We start from the raw sequence: 18,385 nt of genomic DNA on the forward strand, positions 1-18,385 counted from the left end.
TCCCAGAAGGTGTGTGAGGCTTAAGGCCTTGGCTTACAACCTACAGATAACGGAACTGAGAAGAAACTCCAAGGTAAACAACAGGGTCCCTCTGTCAGGCTCTAAGCTACAGAACCAGAGTTGGGGGACCAAAAAAGGTAAGGAACCCAGAGAAATCTCGTTTGTCCCTGAGAACTCCTAGCATCGAAAAGGCCAGGTACGATTCTGAGCCACAGGGATGTGACTAGAGGCAGGGAACGGCTGGCATCTTGGGGGCCCCAGATTTAGCTCTGGGGGGTCTTAAACTGTTTTTTACTAAGCATCTGTGCAGAGTCCTGTGCGTGGGCTTTGCAACCAAGCTCCAGCAGCTGTGAACAGCCCCCTACCCACTCTGTGTGGTGTGACAGGGTATAATGGGGCCTGAGCTCCGGGTAAGTAGGTCTGGGGGACCGTGGTGCTACTCCTAAACTCCCACATTCTTAGCCGGCCTTAGCTCCATCCCCATGCCTAGGTAAGAGGAATCACAGATTACATTTGGAGGGCTGGAAGAAGGTCATGCCTGCTTCTTTATTTTATTTAAAAATTTTTTTTTTTTTTTTTTGCGTTACGCGGGCCTCTCACTGCTGTGGCCTCTCCCGTTGCCGAGCACAGGCTCCGGACGCGCAGGCTCAGCGGCCATGGCTCACGGGCCCAGCCGCTCCGCAGCATGTGGGATCCTCCCGGACCGGGGCACGAACCCGCGTCCCCTGCATCGGCAGGTGGACTCTCAACCACTGCGCCACCAGGGAAGCCCCTAAAAAATTTTTATTATCATTATTTTTTATTTATTTTTTGGCTGTGTTGGGTCTTCGTTGTTGCACGTGGGCTTTGTCTAGTTGTGGTACACGGGCTTCTCATTGTGGTGGCTTCTCTTGTTGCGGAGCATGGGCTCTAGGCACGCAGGCTTCAGTAGTTGTGGCTCACGGGCTCTAGGGCACAGGCTCAGTAGTTGTGGCACACAGGCTTAGCTGCTCCGCGGCACGTGGGATCTTCCCTGACCAGGGATGGAACCCGTGTCCCCTGCATCGGCAGGCAGATTCTTCTGCACTGCACCACCAGGGAAGCCCTATATATATATATATATATATATATATATATATATTTAAATTAATTAATTAATTTAGGCTGCCCCGGGTCTTAGTTGCGGCATGCGGGATGTTTTTTTTTTTTTTAGTTGCAGCATGTGGGCTTATAGTTGCAGCAGACTTCTTAGTTGTGGCATGCATGTGGGATCTAGTTCCCCGACCAGGGATCGAACCTGGGCCCCCAGCATTGGGACTGCAGAGTCTTACCCACTGGACCTCCAGGGAAGTCCCATGCCTGCTTCTTTAAAGAAAACTGTTCTCTCTTAGGCTTTGAGGAAGTTGCCAACAATAGGTCTTAAGCCTGTACACTGCCTAAACCAGGGCCAGGCCATAAGTGACAAGTCCTGCCACACTCCATCCTCTTTCCTGGCTTGACCTATGGCTGGACTACAGGGGGCCACAGTCGGTTGCAGCTGATATGCCCAGAAAGGGACACCCCGAGGCCTTTCACCCAGCGCGGAAGGGGAATGAAGCCAGATAGAACTTTTGAACTCAAGAGGCTGACTTTAGCCAAAAGCCAGCTCAGTGTTTTTGAAGTCCCCAGAACATGTTTTAAGTCAAGAACGTATGATGGTTCATCACTATCCATGAGTTCAAATCTAGATCCCAAGGCCCTCCCTCCTCTCCTTCATGACTCATCCCTCAGCGCAAACACACCCTGCTAAGGCCGACCAGTCTTCTCACCAGTATGCTTAGCAACCCTCCCAACTCCTCTCCAGCCACCAAGGGCCAGTTCATACCTTCCTGCCTCAGCCCCTGGAATTTCTACAGCACTTCTAGGCAGCACACACAACTGTCTCCGACTCATCTGCCTGTTATTGTCAATTGGGCTCAAGCTTCCTGTGGGCAGGGGCTTTGTCTTGTGTATCTTCTGTAGCCCTTCTCTATCAGAATGCAGGTAGATGACAAATGCATGCCACCTGACAGGAACCTTCAGTGAATTCTTCCTTAATAGATGCCCTTGATGTACGGCTGTTGCCCAGCTACACAGTAGAGACAGCAGCAGAGAGCAAATGCAAAGACCCAGGGTTTATTGCTGGAGGGGGAGGTGTCCGAGAGGGTGAAGTGCTGGATGATGAGCTCTAGGTGGGAGGCAGCAGACGCCCCTTGGCCAGGGAAAGGCGCTCTCTGGGTGACTGCAGGCCGGCAGCAAGTGTGATGTGCCTCATTCCCATGTGAGTCAGGGCCTTCCCCCAGCCTTGCAGCTTTCCCTCCCTCTTCCGGGGAATGCCGGCTGACCTGGGGCTCCCAGGCTGGGTAACAGAGTCATAATTTTCTTTGGCAAACAGCAGCTGTGTGGAGGGGCCACGACCCGCTCTATGGCCTTCTGTCTGTCTGTGTGCTCCCAGGCTGGCCCGTGTCCTGCCCTTGCTGCAGCTGCTACCTGGAGGCGCCTTGAGCAGCGCTGGGGCTGGGGCACAGCAGGACCGGCCCAGGGGATGTCAGGCTTTGAGTCAGGGACTCATCCAGCTTTCGGGTCTCGGCCTCCAGGACAGTGGCCTCTGGGGCCTGGGCCACGGCGAGGAGGGAGTGAGAGAGGCTGTGGTGCAGGCCCGCCAGCTCACGGCTCGTCTGCACTGAGCGGGCGATGTAGTCCTGCTTCTGCTTCCGCTCCAGGGCCAGCTGGGCTCGCAGCAGGGCCACCTGGGGGGCAGGAAAACCAAGAGGGTGAGAGCAGTGGAGGGCCTCGAAGCTGCCCCAACCCTTCTTGCTCGGCTCCTGTGGCTCCTGTCAGACCAGCGTTTGAATGAACACCTCACCCACGAATCTCAGGATGAGGCTTTACAGCATTTGGGGGAAGGGCTGCTGGCAATCAGAGAATCCAGTGATTGTCAACCCTGGCTGCACAGGAGACTCAGAGAGAGAGCTTAAAAAAACCAACCAGACTATTCACATGTTTACATGTAATAAAATGCCCAGATTTTAAGTACATTTTGACCAATTTCATAACATACATACCCATATATAACCACTATCTCAATCAAGATACAGAATGCTTTAATCCCTGCAGAAAGCTCCATCGTGCCCCTTTTGGAAGGTTTTAAGAAATTTTCTGACTTAATTAGGCAGGTGTGAGGCCTGAGCATCAGTATTTTTTTCAAAGCTCCCCAGGTGGTTCTAACGTGCAGCCAGGGTTGAGAATCACTGATTGATCCATTTCTCAAGATGAGTATACTGAGGGCCCCAGGAGGTGAAGTTTTTGGGAGGTCAGGGCACATCCAGGACTAGGGTAGGGCAACAGATGCTCCTAGGGTGCAAAATTTAAGGAGGAGCTCCAGGTCAACAGTGAGGCCTGTCTTGCCTCCCCCTAGTCTGGGCCCTGTCTCAGCGATTGCTTTGTGTGAGTTTAAGAGAATTCAAAGTAATAGCTTAGGGTTTCCCTGGTGGCGCAGTGGTTGAAAGTCCCCCTGCCGATGCAGGGGACACGAGTTCATGCCCCGGTCCGGGAAGATCCCACGTGCCACGGAGCGGCTGGGCCCGTGAGCCATGGCCGCTGAGCCTGTGTGTCCGGAGCCTGTGCTCCACAATGGGAGAGGCCACAACAGTGAGAGGCCCGCGTACCGCAAAAAAAAAAAAAAAAGTAATAGCTTAGGTCTAGCTGTATAGTCAGGGCCTGCCAGTAGTGACTACTGATTTCTGAAACAGGCTCAGAAATCAAAACTCCACAGTTCTAATTACTCCTGGGCCTTGAAAGACAGGGTGAACCTTTAGGGGAGGCCTAAGAGGCAAGAAGGCACTTTATACAGTTCCCCTGAGCTTGACCTGAGCTCTAGGGTATGGATCCTGGCGCTGGTGCCAGGCAACTCTGCCTGGTGTGCTGGGTGCATGTGAGGGCAGAGGAGGCCAGGATGTTTCTGCTTGCTTTAGTCTGTCCTCTTAGAACCTTCATCTGCTCCTCTGCCTTTCCCTTTTCTTTCCTAAGTAGGAGGTCTGGGGCCTGGAGTGTGCTTTCTTCGCCAGTCCCACCCTAAGCACATGGGAGGTTAAGTCCACTCAGTGTGGGAGGTGGAGTTGAGACGGGGCTCTGTTGCCTCCCACAAGGGCTGAAGTTCTCTAGGCAGGAACTATTTCCCCTCTCCCTGCTGGAGGTGCACAAAGGGCCAAGCACATAGCAGACACCAAAGCCTTGCTGCCTGAGTGCAAGGGAGGGAAAAGGGGCTTAGAAGATGGATCCTTCCAGAACGTACCTCTTTCTGCAGTTCAGCCACGTGCCTGGCATCTGAGGAGCCCTTCTGTCCTCCTCTTCCATCCTGTGGAAGACAAATGCCATTCCTGTTGGAACAGGCTTTCCACTGGAGTTTGTGCAGGCCTCCTCACAATCCTGGGGACCAGGGCAAGGGCTATGGGCCAGAAGTGCCTGAACTCAGATTGAACTCTCTGGGGCACCATGGCCCTGGGGCAAGGAGAAGCCCCAGAGGGCCCAAACCAACGCAATGGAGACCTGAGGCCAAATATCCCAAAGGCTTGTATGGGACTGGCTTCTTTGAGGTACCTCTTCATTTAAAGTTCAGCACACACCTGCTTTGTGCTAGCCCTGGTCCGTGAGCTAAGGATGCAGAGGGGAAGTAAGACAAGGGGTCTGTCCCTTGGGAAGCTTTCCTTAAAGGAAGGGGGATGGAGGGTTAGGAGGTGCTCAGACACCAGAAACAGTCCCTACCTGCCAGGCCCCAAGGCTGTCTACTGACATAACTCAACTAAAAGAGTGCTGGTTTGTGGTGTCTTCCCCCAGATCCTTCTGGCCCCAGGAAATACCCTGGACCCATATCTTGTAAATTCAGTATTGCAAAGGGCAAGGAAGTCTAAGAGGTCCACGAAGCTGCTATCAAGCTCCTAGGAACATCCAGGTCCGGCAAGTACCACCCAACACCTACATGCAGGGAGAGACCAGAAGCCCCATGAGGCCTGCTCCTGGGAGCCTGAAGCACTGGTCTGGGGGGCAGGTGGACTGCGTATCAGTGAAGGCTGGGTTCCTCAGAAAGCAGGGCTGACTCCAGCCCCGCCCACTGATGTTGGGCCTCCTTCCTGGGTCAGGGACAGTGCTGGGTGGGGCAGAGCCCGGTCAGGAGGGGCCCTACGGACTGGCTGGAGTGGCTCCTCCCCTTGCAAGGGGAGCCTGGGATACGCACTGCAGAGGGCTGTTTCTAGTGGCTGGGCTTGGGCTCTCCTGAGGCTGCAGTCAATGAAATAGACAAACCTGCTGGGTGGGTGACGGTGCCGTGGCTTCACCGCTCTCCAGGACGCCCGCCCGCGATGCTCGCAGGGAATCCCTCTTCAGTTTCCTCCGCTCGCGCTCCACCTGCCAAGATGCGAGTGAGAAGTTAGGGCTTGGCTTGGCTCTGGGTCTGGAGCGGAGCCGCCTTTTTTGAGAGGAGGCCGGTGTGAGGGTGGGGCACGTATAAGGGGCCAGCAGCCATGGGAAGCTGAACTGGGCTGAGGAGAGCGCTTGCTGGGGCAGCCCTGAGTGCAAAGTGCTGCTGCGGCAGAGGAGGTGGGGCTGGCCTCCTCAGCCTTTCAAGTAGGGCCAGCAAACCTTTTCTGTAGTATTTTAGGCACTGTGGGCCATTCGATCTGTGTCTCCAAACAGCTTTATTTTCAGAAACGGGCAGTGGGCCGAATTTGGCCCCTGGGCTATAGTTTACTAACCCCTGCTCTGGGGGCTGCATGCCCAGCAGACCGGGGAGGGAGCTGAGGACGGGAGTCACCCACCTGCTCCAGGGTGGCCCGCAGCTGGGCATTGTGGTGCTGCAGTCGGCTTCGGTCAACCTCCAGCCGCGCCACCGCTCGCTGCAGGTGTTCAAGCCTCTGCTCCCAGAGCTGCTTCTCCTCCACCTCAGGACTCGGCTCAGTCTTCGCCCCCGAGACCTGAAGGAGAGACCTGTCAGTCTCAGCCGGGCAGCCCCTCAGACAGGTGAGGAACAGATAGAGGGCAAAGGACTAGCCTGGCAGGTCTGGGCTTCAGGGACCCAATTCCCAGGGGAAGGGGACAAGCCCCTGGACAGGCGCTCCCTCCTGGGCCATCTGTTCCCACCAGGCCCCCAGCTCACCTCTCCCAGCTGGGCGCCGGGGTCTCCTCTGGGCCCCCGTTCTGCTCGGCTGGTCAGGCCTGGGTTGTGGAGTCGCTCCTTCTCCAGAGCTTGTCTGCTGAGCTCCAACTCATCCTGGGTGAGTCACACCATTATGGCCTCATATGAAGACCCGCTCCACCCTCCGTCCTCAACAATTTTCTCATCAGGTTATAATCTTACTTTTCCTGGCATCTCTGAGCTATTCTAGTGGATAATTTTCATTTTACAGGTGGATAAAACTAAGGAGCAGAGAGGGATCTTCCCAAGGATACATGGTGGACTAGGACTAAAACCTGTCGCATTTTATTTATTTATTTTATTTTTATTTTTATTTTTTTGGCCGTACCGCATGGCTTGTGGGATCTTAGTTCCCCGACCAGGGATTGAACCAGGGCCACGGCAGTGAGACCCTAACCACTAGGCCACCAGGGAACTCCCGTTTTAGATCTCCCCTAAGCTAAGTGACAATTGGGAGCACTAGGTGTTGTGGAAAGAGCACGGACTCAGGAATCACATAAAACCGGGTATTGTGTCACCACGTATTGGCTATATGACTTGGGTAAAGTTATGGGCTCTTTCCAAACCCCAATTACCTCGTTTGTAAAATGACCACAATGAGGACTTCCCTGGTGGTCCAGTGGTTAAGACTCCGCACTCCCAATGCAGGGGGCGTGGGTTTGATCCCTGGTCAGGGAACTAAGATCCCACATGCCGGGAGGCGCGGCCACACACACACACACACACACACACACACACACACACACACACACAAAGACCACGTGAAGTTTAGATTAAGCCTCTGGGATTAAACCCCTTTAGATAAATGAGAAGACTAGTGCTAGATATTTTCTAGGCACCCTAGGGTTCATAAATGGTAAAGGTCAAGAGGACAGACAGAGAAGAGGAACGGAAGGTACACGTGTGGGTGGAGGCTGTCTGGGAGAGAGAAGGAGCTTAGTAGTACGAGGCCAGCCTGCTTAGGTCTAACCCTAGTTCTGCCCTTTACTAGCTGGATGACCTTGGACAGGTTACTTAACCTCTCTTAACTGCCGTTCCTCAACTATAAAATGAAGATAATAACCATTCCTACTTCTCTCCTGGTCAGTCTTCCCAGGTCTACAGTTGCTCCCCCGGCAGCCTGAGCCATCTTTCTGAACTATATACCCGATCGTGTCACTCCCCTGCCCCAAACCCTTCATCCACTTCGCACTGGTCACCCAGGTCCTTAACATGCTGACAAGCCCTAAATGATGGCCCCCTGCTGTCCTCTCTTCTCTTGCCAGAGCCTCTTCTCTGTCCCTGGCAGCCTGAACTCCCTCACAGATACTCCACGCTCTCTTTCCTCCTCCTTCCTCTCCCTCCCCCAACCTGTGCTTGGCTCTTTCCTTACTGGTCCCTTCAGATCTAATCTTAAACACCACTTCTACCAGGAAAGGTGGGGTGGTCCCTCCGGTATGCTCAGAGCACACGAAACTTCACGTGTCAGGCACCAACCCTAATTAGGCACTGCATTATAACTGCTTTTCCACTAGACCATCAGCTCTAGGAGGGCAGGGACTGTGGATGCCACATCTTCCCCCACCGCACTAGCACAGTAACCTGGATTCCACTCTGTTGAGGTGCTCGTGACCTCAGCCTTCTCACACCCTGAGGTGCAGGCAGCCCCAGAGCCCAGGCAGACCGGGCTCTGCCCCAGCCTTTCCCACCCACGGGGTGACTCACCTGCAGCCTCTGCTGTTCTGAGTCCCGCTCCCGGACAGAGGCTTGCAGGAACAGGGCTACCTCCTGCAGACTGCTGACGCTGGCCTTGCTCTGGGCCAGGGACAGTGCCAGGTCCTGGGCCTTCTCCCTCCACTCGATCTCCCTGGCCTCCGTCTGCCTCAGGGCCACCTGTAGTCGCTCCAGCTCCCGCTGCAGCGTGGGCGCTGAGGAATCAAGTGTGGAAGACAGCTCCTCCCCTGGGGAGGCTCTGTGGCTGGGGGGCGAGTCCTCCAGATCCTTCCTTGGCCGGGCCTCCCTCAGCTCCAGGATCTCCTCTTCCTTTTGGGCTAGAGTCCACCGTAGCTGCCTTAGGCTCTCACGAAGGCCCCTCGTCTCTTCCTCTTCTCTCTCGTGCCTTGGCTCCTGCTTCTCTTGGGTCACATCCTCTAGGCCCCGCTGGGCCAGAGGCTTCTCCAGCAGCTGTCCCTGCCTCCTCTGGTGTCTCAGCTCTTCATCCCTCTGGGCAAGTGCCTCCTGGAGCTGCCGCACGGCCTCCTGGTGTCGGAGGTCCTGGTCCTCGATCTCACCTTCCCGCTTCCTCAGGGCCTCCTCCAGCTGCCGGGATTGTGCCTGGCAGGAGTCCAGGGCAGCCTGCAAGGTGGCCGTGCTGGCCTCCAGGCTGCGGCTCAGCTCTGCCTGCCCAAGGAGATGCTGCTCTTTCTCCTGCAGGGTGGCCTGAGCCTTGCTGAGGGCCTTCTGCAGAGCCTCAGCCTGGACCCTGGCAGCCTCCTCCCGACACTGGGAGGACTGGCCATCTGCCCGGAGGGCCTCCAGCTCCTGGTCCCGTTCCTGGAGCATCACCTCTGCCTGCAGCCAGCTGTCCCGCAGGGTCCTGGCCTCCACCTCACGCTCCTGGGCCTGCGCGGCGCACTGTTGCTGGAGGGCCAGCAGAGCCTTCTCCTGCTCCCGAGACTCAGCCCTTAGGTCACCCAGCACCTCCTCCAGGGCCTGGACCCGCTGTCTCTCCACTGCCAGCTCTTCCTGGAGCCTCTGCGCGTGTTCCTTGTGGTCCTCCAGCTCAGCCTGGCACTCCTGTGGTGTGGCGTGGGCCTGCTCCAGAGCTTGCTGCAGCGAGCCCGCCTGTTCCTTCACGCTCTCCTCCTGGCCCTGGGCCTGCTGCTGCTGCTGGTGCTGCAGGGCCTCGAGCTCCCGGGCACCCTGGGCCAGGGCCCTATGAGCCTCGTCCAGCCGACCCTGAAGTGCCTGCTCTTTCAGCTCCCCCTGCTCCCTGGCTTCCTGCAGGTGCCGCTGCAGGACCACTATCTTCTGCTCCCGCTGGGTCAGGAGTAGGCTGGTCTCCCCCACCTTCCTGTGTAGGCCCTGGAGCTGCTGCTCCAGCTGGTCCTTGTGCTCCTGAAGCTCCTGGATACGCTCCTGCTGGCATTCCAACTCCTTCTCCTTATCGCGCAGGATCAGCTTCATGTGCTCCAGGCTCCCTCGCTGAGCTTTACTCTGGCCCTTCCCTTCCTCTGCCCGCTCCTGCATCAGCTGCCTCTGAGAGGCCAGCTCCCGGTCCCGTTCTCTCAAGGACAGCTTGATCTGCTCCAGGTCCTCCTCCAGGATCTTGGTCTGCAGGGTCCTCTGATCTTCCAGGACCTGAATCCTTTCCTTCAGCAGCACCATGTCCTGCTCCCTCCTCTCCAGGTCCTGAGTCAGATGCTCTTTCTGCCTCTGCAGCTCCTTGATCTGGTCTTGCTGGGACGTCACCTCCTGGTCCTTCTCCTGGAGTTCTCTTGCCAGGAGGGTGCTCTGGCTCTCCAGCTCCTGGATCTGGCTGCCCTGCACCTGCAGCTCCTGGCTCCTCTCCTCCAGGTCCAGTGTAAGGTGGGTCAGAGCCACCCTCTGCATTTCCCTCTGGCCCTCCAGCTCCTCGATCGCCTTTTGCTGGCATTCCACTTTGTGATGGTTTTCCTCTAGGTCCAGGGCCAGGCGTTCCATTGTAACCAGCTGCTTCTTCAGGTCCTCAATCTGTCCTTTCTGGGACTCAATCACTTGGGCCTTCTTCTCAAGTTCCAGAAGCTGATGCTCCAAGATGTTCCTCTGCGCCTCCTGGTCCTTCTCAAGCTCCTTGATCTGCTCCCTCTGCAGAGTCAGCTTCTGCTCTTGCTCCTGGACGGCCACGGGGAGATGCTCTAGAACAGACCTACACTCCTCCAGCTCCCGGATCCGTTCTCGCTGCAGATCCACCTCTTGGGTCCTCTTCTTCAGGTCCAGGGACAGCACTTCCAAAGCAGCCTTTTGCATTTCCCATTGCTTCTCCAGCGCCTGGATTTTTCCCTGCAGAGTCTCCACCTCCTCTTCTCTTTCAGACAGGGTCTGGGCCAGGCGAGCCAGATTCTCCTGCAAAGCCTTCCCCTGGGCCACCTTCAACTTGCCCTGCTCCTGCAGGGCCTGGGCTCGCTCGCGCTCACTCTCCACCTCCTCGATTTTCAGTTTTAGTGCTGAGCGCACAGTTCTCAGGTCTTCCTCCAGGACCCCGGCAGCGCCTGCCTGAGCCCTGGCTTCTGCCACAGATGCTTGGAGATGTTCCACCTGGGCAGTCAGGTTCTCCTTGGCTGCCTGCAGTAACTCTCGCTCATTCTGCAAAACAAGATGCAAAACCACCTTAAACTATACTTCCCTGAAACTGTCACTCCAACACAGGCCCTTCCTTTCCTTCCTCTGCGGCACCAGCATTGTCAAGGATTTGGGCAAAAGGAACTGGGTGTTCCACTTAGGCTGATACTGTAAAAGAATATCCCTACCCTACCCCGGGCTCTGCTGTGCTCAGAGGGGAAAAACTGTTGCAAATGAGTCATCCCGGACTCTAGTCCTTCAGGGAAAGGGACAAAAATCTCAACCTCAATTCAGAAAAAGTAATTAAAGGAGGATTCACTAGGGCCTTAATAATGGCCCTCAGGGATGTGGGGAGAGCCAGAGAAACAGAGACACTGCTGAAGGAAGCTGGGCACTACATATGGATGGGGTACGACCATGGGCCAGGATGGGCTCGATCCCGGGCCCTGAGGGACTACTCCTGAAGCAACCCCTCCCCCAAACCAGAAACACCTTACCTGGGCTTCTATTCCCTGGAGCTCTGCTTGCTGTAAGCGACTCTGGAAGGATGTCACAGTTTCACGCAGCTCCCTCAGCTCAGATTCTAGGGAGTTCTGTTTTCCTTCCCACTTGGATTTCTCTTTGGGAAGACAGGTAGTGGAGGAAGAACCATGATTGGAGGAAAGGAGGGACGTAGAGGCAGATGGAAGATGGGGAATAGAATCAAAGGAGGAAAAGGCCAAGAAGGAGAGGATTACACCCAGTTTCATAGAGGCATCACCCGTCTGCCAGCTGCTCCTGTCTCTCTAGGCTCCCTGCTGCTTCCAGACTCGCGTCTGCATCTGCTGCCCAGCTCCAGCAGTGCCTGACAATCATCCCAACACTTCCCATCCCGATCACAGATTCTCAACTTTGGATTCCAGACAGGGTTGAGCTAGATGATGTTGGAGGTCCTTTCCAGTCCCTAAGTCTATGATTTTGCAGAGGTTCCTCGAGACCAGGGTTGCTCTGCAGGGTACCCTCCATTTCTGCAAAATGCACCAGAACCCAACTGTATGTGTGTGGCTCTCAGGGAGCCGTTTGGGATACTTTTAAGACCCAGACCCACTCCCCACGTTGTCTTCTTCCCTTCTACAGTTGAGCCTTGAGTTGCAAGACCCTCCCCTCTCCTTTCCTTTCCTAGTAGTCACCACCCTTCCTATCCCTTGGCTGTGGCACAGGTAGCTTCTCCCCAGATTTCCCCCTCTTCCTATCTCCCAAACAAGCCCATAATCCTTCTGCTGTCAAAGGTTAATCATTTGAGAACATAGTTGGAGATAACAAAATAAGTAACACTGATAAATGATGAAAGACATAGAATTTTACAATGTTCTTATAGACCTGACCTTAGGGTGCCAGTTTTTAAATCTTCACAGATAAAACAGAAGCCTAGCTAGCAACTTCTCTCAGTTCACCAAATCTGTTCCTCCTAATCCCTTCTTCCAGGACGGCTCTCAAAGGCCAAGCAAAGTACAAAAAATAGTTCACGGGGGTCATCGCCCCTTTGGAGACGCCTCTAGGTAAATCTCACAGTTGTGGGTAAGCAGTAAGGAGTGGCTCCCAGGCCTGATCCTGCCCCACTGGGCTTCCTGCCTTTCCTTTCTTCTGCCCCAAACCCACCCCTGCCTTAAGCTTCTCACCTTCCTGGTTCTGGGAGAGCTGTCTCTGCAGAGCCTGCAACTCTGTGTGGATCTGGTTCTTCTCAGCCTCTGTATCAGTGAGACGCTGTTCCAGCTTCCGGGCCTGATCCCTCAGATCATCCTGGGAAAGAAAGGGTGTGGAACTCAAGTTCCTCATCTTCCAAAAAGCCGCCCCAGTTCAGGGCCCGATCCCTCTCTTCCCTCAGCCTGTCAGGGTCTGCCATCACGGACCTACTCTCAGATTGCTGGGTTATTTACCTCTGAACTCATATGCATTTGGCTCCTGGAAGGGATGACAGGCTCTGCTCCAAATGGCTGGAGCCTAGGGTTCCCCTTCTGACTCGTCTGTCTTTGAAACAGAACTCCTGCTGAAGTCTTAGCCCGGGATCACCTCTCCTCTCCCCAAACTCCTACTTCAAAGCTTAGCTCAAAGGTCACTGCTTCCCTCCTTCTGACCCTCCCAATTGTCCCTTCCTCCTATTATTATCATGTACATCTGTTATTGATCCAATTATTTCTATCAGATCTGCTTTATCTTAGGATGCAGTCTGGTTGCTCAGCCCTGTCACAAGTCTTCTTGAGGGCAGAGAGCAGGTCTTTCTCCTTTTTGTATCCCTAGCTCAGAGCGGCTGGCATATATATAGGTGACACTCAATTTTTACTGACTGATGGGTTCACTGTGAGGTGGAATTTGGGGGACATTTAGTTCAGTCTTAGGTCTAGAATGTTCCTATAAATGGCAACCTCAAATCTCAGTGATCCCCAATTTGTCAGGTTTTTCTTGGAGGTCTTGACACCAAGAACAATTCATGGCTGAGAGGAAAACGATGCAAAACGGTATCACAGGTCTATACAGAGTATCACGTTTTACAGGGCTCACTCGAGTCCCTCACTCATTTATTCCTCACAGCCCTGTGAGGCAGGCACGATTTGCCCTACTTTACTAGTGAAACCAAGGCCCAGGACGCCAAATGCTTTATTCACAGTTGCCGGGTAGTAAGTGATAGAGGTGGAACTCATCCCAACTTTACGTCAGAAATAAAACAGGTCAAAGTGCTTCACAAGTCTTTTTCGGCGTAGGTGAAGAGCCTGAGGAAGGAGAACAGAGACACATACCCGGGCCCGCTGCGTCTTCCACAGGTCTTGGTGAAGCTTCTGGAGGGCAGACGCTACCGCCTCAGCTGAGAGAGCCGTCTGCAGGGGCCATCTCTTAAAGAGGATCCTAGCTCCATTCTGGTCTGAAAAAATGAGGAAACACCTCCTGACCTGGCTGCACTATGAAAAGAAACAGCCATACCTCCCAGACCTGGCCTTGGCCTTCCCACCCATCCCCCTTCTCCTCAAAGAACCCCTTCTCAGCAGTTTGTTCATCATGCCCTGTCTGCATACCTACGTGCCAGGCACTGTGATGTGCATTAGAAAATGCTATCATTTGTTAGGCATTTAATAAGTGCCAGGAACTGTGTGAACGATTTTATTTGTCATCTCATTAACTCCTTAAAAAAATCCCAAGAGGTAAGTACTTCTTCTAAAAAAAAATTATTTATTTTTGGCTGCGTTGGGTCTTCGTTGCTGTGCTTGGGCTTTCTCTAGTTGCGGATGGAGGGGGCTGCTCTTCGTTGCAGTGTGCGGGCTTCTCATTGCGGTGGCTTCTCTTGTTGCGGAGCACGGGCTCTAGGCTCATGGGCTTCAGTAGTTGTGGCATATGGGCTCAGTAAGTGTGGTGCATGGGCTTAGTTGCTCCATGGCATGTGGGATCTTCCTGGACCAGGGATCGAACCCGTGTCCCCTGCATTGGCAGGCGGATTCTCAACCACTGCGCCACCAGGGAAGTCCCGGTAAGTACTTTTAACACCCTCATTTTATAGTTGAGACAATCAAATTCAAAGAGAAGAGGTGACCTGCCCAAGGACACACATCTAGCAAATGGCCGAGCTGGGGTTCAAACTCTGATTGAATTAATCCCAGAGTCTGTGGCCTTGGCCTTGATGAGTATTGCCTAAGGAACTGCATTCCCTTCCCTTCTCCCCTGGGAGCTAGGCCTGGCTTTGACCAAAGAACTGAGTTCCTGGGTGGCTGCCTCACCTGGCTCAGGGCCCCAGAGGGAGGAAGCCGAGTCTCCTCCACCACTCAGCTCAAGCCCCCTCTCATAAGGAGACCCCAGGGCCTGCTGCAAGACAGAACAGAGGCTGGCCAGCTGGACCTGGGCCTGGTGCCCAGGCTGCTGTCCCGCTGCCAGGGCCTCCAGGTGGCTCTCTGTGCTGCGCAGTCGCAGCTGTAGTTGGGCTGCCTTGGTTTCCTGGGCCCACAAGGAAGCTTGTAGCTGCTGTTCTGTTACTCGAGCTGCCTCTAGCTCCTCCAGCAGCTGTGCTTCCTGGGCCAGAAAGTCAGCCTCCTTTTCCTTCACCTCCTGCTTCAGTAATTCCACCTGCCAGAGAGGAAGTATGGTCACTCTGAGCAGGGAACAGATACCCTCTCCCCAGACCCTCCCGGGCCTGACCCCACTCAATCCCTGTGCAAACCTTGACTGGGGCTGGGAGGATTTCAGTAGGCTCAGCTCTCCAGCAGGAAGGGAGGGCTCCGGAATGAGTGTAACCCTAGGTTTAACCTACATGCCCACCTACGGACTCCTGACACATGGGCCTGGGCTATGCAAATGGGCTTTGGCCCTGGTCCCCCTGGCAACTATGCCAGCTCCCTGCTATGATTAGAAATCTGCCTGAAACACTGACACTGAGCCTAAAAAGACCAGTCACGACACTAATGGCTACCATTTATTGAATGCTCACTGTGTTCCTGACACTTTATATATTCCTATAATGATTAAGAATTATCATCCTTGTTTTATGGTTGAATAAAGTGATGTTCGCACAACCAGGAAGCAGTAGAGTTGGGAGTCACACCCAGGATCGTCTAACAGGCAGACCTGGGTCCTCATCTGCCGCAGTCTACTTCTAGCTCTCACTTCCTCATTATTCTCCTCCCAGTCCCATCTTTCCTCTGTGCACAAGGTCTGGGGTCCTGCTGTGAGCAGACTGAGTCCCTGGAAGCAAGAGGCTGCCGCTGACCCCGTCTGGAGTAATACTGGTTCCCCCTGCTGTGTCTTGCCAGGCAGACCAGGCACACTTGGCAGCGGCTGGGCTTGAACCAGGCCTGTGTGAGCTCTGCCCCTCTGGGCACTGTGTTCTGGGCCATCAGGTTCCCCACAGGGTCCGTTCTCAACTCTGGGTCAGGTTCCCAAGCCCCACCCAGCCCGGTCCTGGCTTCCCCCTCCTGCCAGGGCTGCTGAGGTCTCAGCGTGACTGAGCAATCACCTGCCGACTCCAGAAGGAGGTTTCCACCAAGGAAGAGGGCTCTTAGTGGGGTGGGAAATACCTGGGCGCTGAGCTCTTTCTGCCCTGCCTGGGCCTCCTGCATGTCCTGGCGCAAGGAGCTCAGCTCTTGCTGTCGAACAGAGTCAGCCTCTTGTAAAACAAGGAGTCTCTGTTCCTTTTCTGCCAGCGACAGAGTCAGGCTAAAAAGAGACGGTTCAGAGGGCTGGGTCATTCTCTCAGGGAATGAAGAACTACCTTCTCATCTGACTGCTCTAACACAGCATTAATAGTTAATAGAAACAGTGATGATAATGATTCCAGTATAACAATAAAAGCCTCCATATACTGAGCACCTACTGAGTGCTCCTAGGTCCTTCATGCCTATATTTCATTTCAACTTCACAGTTTATTCTTCTCTAGAAAATTCCAGAAATATCTATACAATACCTCAAATTCAACATGTCCAATTCTTCCCATCCCCTCTGCACCTCCCCTCCCATCAGTCACCCCTACTATGTTCCCCAGCTCACTGAATGGCACCTCCATTCACCCTTAGAAGTCTTGACCACATCACAGCAGCCTCCCCTCATCCCACCTGAGTCCACTTTAAGACTACAAATAACTGATTCCAACTCCCCTAACACCCCTTAAACCCCTTCCCTCCTCCCCTTCCCTACGACCCTACCTCGGTTCAGCTTTGGTTCTCTTATCTGGACAATTGTACCAGTCTCCTACCTTGTCTTCCTGCCTCTAGTTTCATCAACAAAAGGATTTCTCCCTCCTCAGACTCCAGGTAACATAATCTGCAATACTTTCCTTTGGGGGTTATTTGATTAACGTCTTCCCCACAAAACGAGAAATTCTACTGAGGCAGAGACTCTATTGTCTTAATATATCCCCAACCCCTGGCATAGTGTCTGGTGCGTGCTATGTGTTCTCTAAATATCTGCTAAATGAATGAAGCATGAGCTTTGGAGACAAGGACCATGCCCTCTCCACACAGCTACCTGTACAGCCCAGAGCTGGAGACGTGAGAGGTTAGGTGCCCTGAGCAAACTGTCAACCTCACAGTGACCCCTGGACCCAGACAGGCAAAAGCCAGCTCCATGGCCTGTCTAGCCTACCTGGCTTTCTCTCTCTCCAGCTCCTTCTGAATTCGGCAACACTCCTGGGCCTCTCTCAGCTTCTCCTGAACCTGGTCCACCAACCTCTGGGAGTCTTCCTTGGAAACCAGCTGAGACTTCATGTCCTCCACCTGGAAAGTCAAGGGCATGAGGACCAAGGGCAGGAAGGTTGGTGGGAGGATGCTTCTCACCTAGGGCTTTAGGGTCCTTCAAGGTTTACCAGAGTCACCAGCCCATTTTCAAAGCTCTGGAGGTCCTGCCAACCCTTACATGCTGTTCTTATCCACCTCCCTCTGCCAGTACCATCCAGCCTAGTCCCCTGTCTCCCCAGCCTCACATATGCTGTATAGAGGCAGGCACAAATAAAAACCTTGGTTGAATGTAACTCTGTCCAAAGGCCAAGTGATGAGCAAGTGATTGTAGTTTTTTAAAAGTAAACAACCCGACCATCATCTGATATAGGATTTTGAGAAGGAAAAGCAATCTGGTATAAAAATACTGGATCTATGGGGAGGCTGGATCTATGGGGCTGCCAAGAAAATATGAGGTCTGTGGTCCCCACTGAGAGAGGTTACTAACTACCCCAGGGATCTGGGAGGCACGTGCACAGCCCTGAGCACCCTTCACTTTTCCACTCAGTACTGGGGCTTCCCCTCCCCGTCCCAGGCTCAGGCAGCCAAGGTTGTTCCCCCGTCCTGCCAGAGGGAGTGGGAGAGCCTGGCTGTGCTGGGGAAGGGTGCTGGGCTGGGAGAGAGGAGCAGGGACCTGCTTCTGCAGGTCTATCTTATCCTGCAGCAGGGTGCCGGCCTCTTCCTGGAGGGCAGCGAGGTTGTCTTTGTGCTGCTGGGCTGCCTGCTCCAGCGCCCGCTGAGCCTCCTGGAGCTGGGTCTGCAGCATCCCAGTGGTCTCCTGCGAAGGGAGAAGACAGCAGGGAGCAGAAGAAAGCTTCCTTGGTCTTGAAATCCATGTTACAGCAATCCGTGTTGTATAAATACTGTTGTTTTGGTTGGGTTGCCAAAAGCTGAGGCAGGGCCCAGCTATCCACGTTGTTTCCATGATACCCTGTCACCTCAAGTCCTCACCTCCTATTCCCTCTCCTCCCTCACCAAGTGCACTGCTCACCCAGGCTTTCTCGGCCAGGGTCCCTCATCCAGACCACTGCAGCAGCCTCCTGCCGGGTGCCCCTGCTTCCACTTTATGCCACCATGCCCACGTGCAAGCAGGCAAACACAAACACACACAGAATTCTCCCCTCAGCAGCTAAAGTATTTTAAAATATGTACGTAATAACTCATGTCCCACTCTGCTGTTTAAATACCATCCAACATGTTCCCACTGCCCTTAGAACAAAGTCCAAGGTCCTACCATGGCTGACAAAGGGCTCCTGCCCCCAAGCTTATCATGCTGCTTCCTGTCTGTCCTGAACTGTCCCAGGCCCTTTCTGCCTGTCCCAGGCCCTTATGATAGCTTTTGCCTCTGCCTAAACTGTTCTTCAAATGGCTGGCTTCTTTTCTTTTCCTTTTAATGATTTTATTGAGATTCAGTTCGCATACCCTACAATTTACTCATTTAAAGCATACAATTCAATGGCCTTAGCATATTCACAGAGTTGTGCAACTGTCACCATGATCATTTTTTTACCATTTTCATCATCTCCAGAAAGAAATCCTGTACCCTCCCCATCCCCCATCCTCACTCCCAACTACTCATCTACTTTCTGTCTGTAGATTTGCCTGTTTTGGATATTTCCCACAAGTGGAATCATACACTGTGTGCCTTCTTGTAACTGGCCTCTTTCACTCA

At 53.9% G+C, this 18,385-nt stretch overlaps 1 protein-coding gene across 8 annotated transcripts in view; it reads right to left on the reverse strand.

Annotated features, from left to right (window-relative positions):
- Positions 1-1,241: 1,241 nt before the first annotated feature.
- The window catches only part of CEP250 (centrosomal protein 250), a 45,889-nt gene continuing 28,745 nt past the window's right edge, over positions 1,242-18,385 (reverse strand). For 7 of the 8 annotated variants that reach the window (XM_032605154.1, XM_032605155.1, XM_032605152.1 and 4 more), the window contains 13 exons: positions 17,348-17,491; positions 16,583-16,713; positions 15,520-15,658; positions 14,230-14,572; positions 13,261-13,382; positions 12,145-12,265; positions 10,984-11,105; positions 7,892-10,510; positions 6,149-6,262; positions 5,811-5,966; positions 5,299-5,400; positions 4,292-4,354; positions 1,242-2,747 (listed from right to left, as the gene is read on the reverse strand). In XM_032605154.1, coding sequence (XP_032461045.1) covers positions 2,484-2,747; positions 4,292-4,354; positions 5,299-5,400; positions 5,811-5,966; positions 6,149-6,262; positions 7,892-10,510; positions 10,984-11,105; positions 12,145-12,265; positions 13,261-13,382; positions 14,230-14,572; positions 15,520-15,658; positions 16,583-16,713; positions 17,348-17,491 — 4,440 coding nt within the window. In that variant the 3' untranslated portion in view covers positions 1,242-2,483. The remainder of the gene's footprint in view (positions 2,748-4,291; positions 4,355-5,298; positions 5,401-5,810; positions 5,967-6,148; positions 6,263-7,891; positions 10,511-10,983; positions 11,106-12,144; positions 12,266-13,260; positions 13,383-14,229; positions 14,573-15,519; positions 15,659-16,582; positions 16,714-17,347; positions 17,492-18,385) is intronic. The other variant, XM_032605157.1, reaches the window with a different exon arrangement.

The sequence above is a fragment of the Phocoena sinus genome, chromosome 15 (genome assembly GCF_008692025.1).
Source record: "Phocoena sinus isolate mPhoSin1 chromosome 15, mPhoSin1.pri, whole genome shotgun sequence".
NCBI classification, from domain to species: domain Eukaryota; kingdom Metazoa; phylum Chordata; class Mammalia; order Artiodactyla; family Phocoenidae; genus Phocoena; species Phocoena sinus.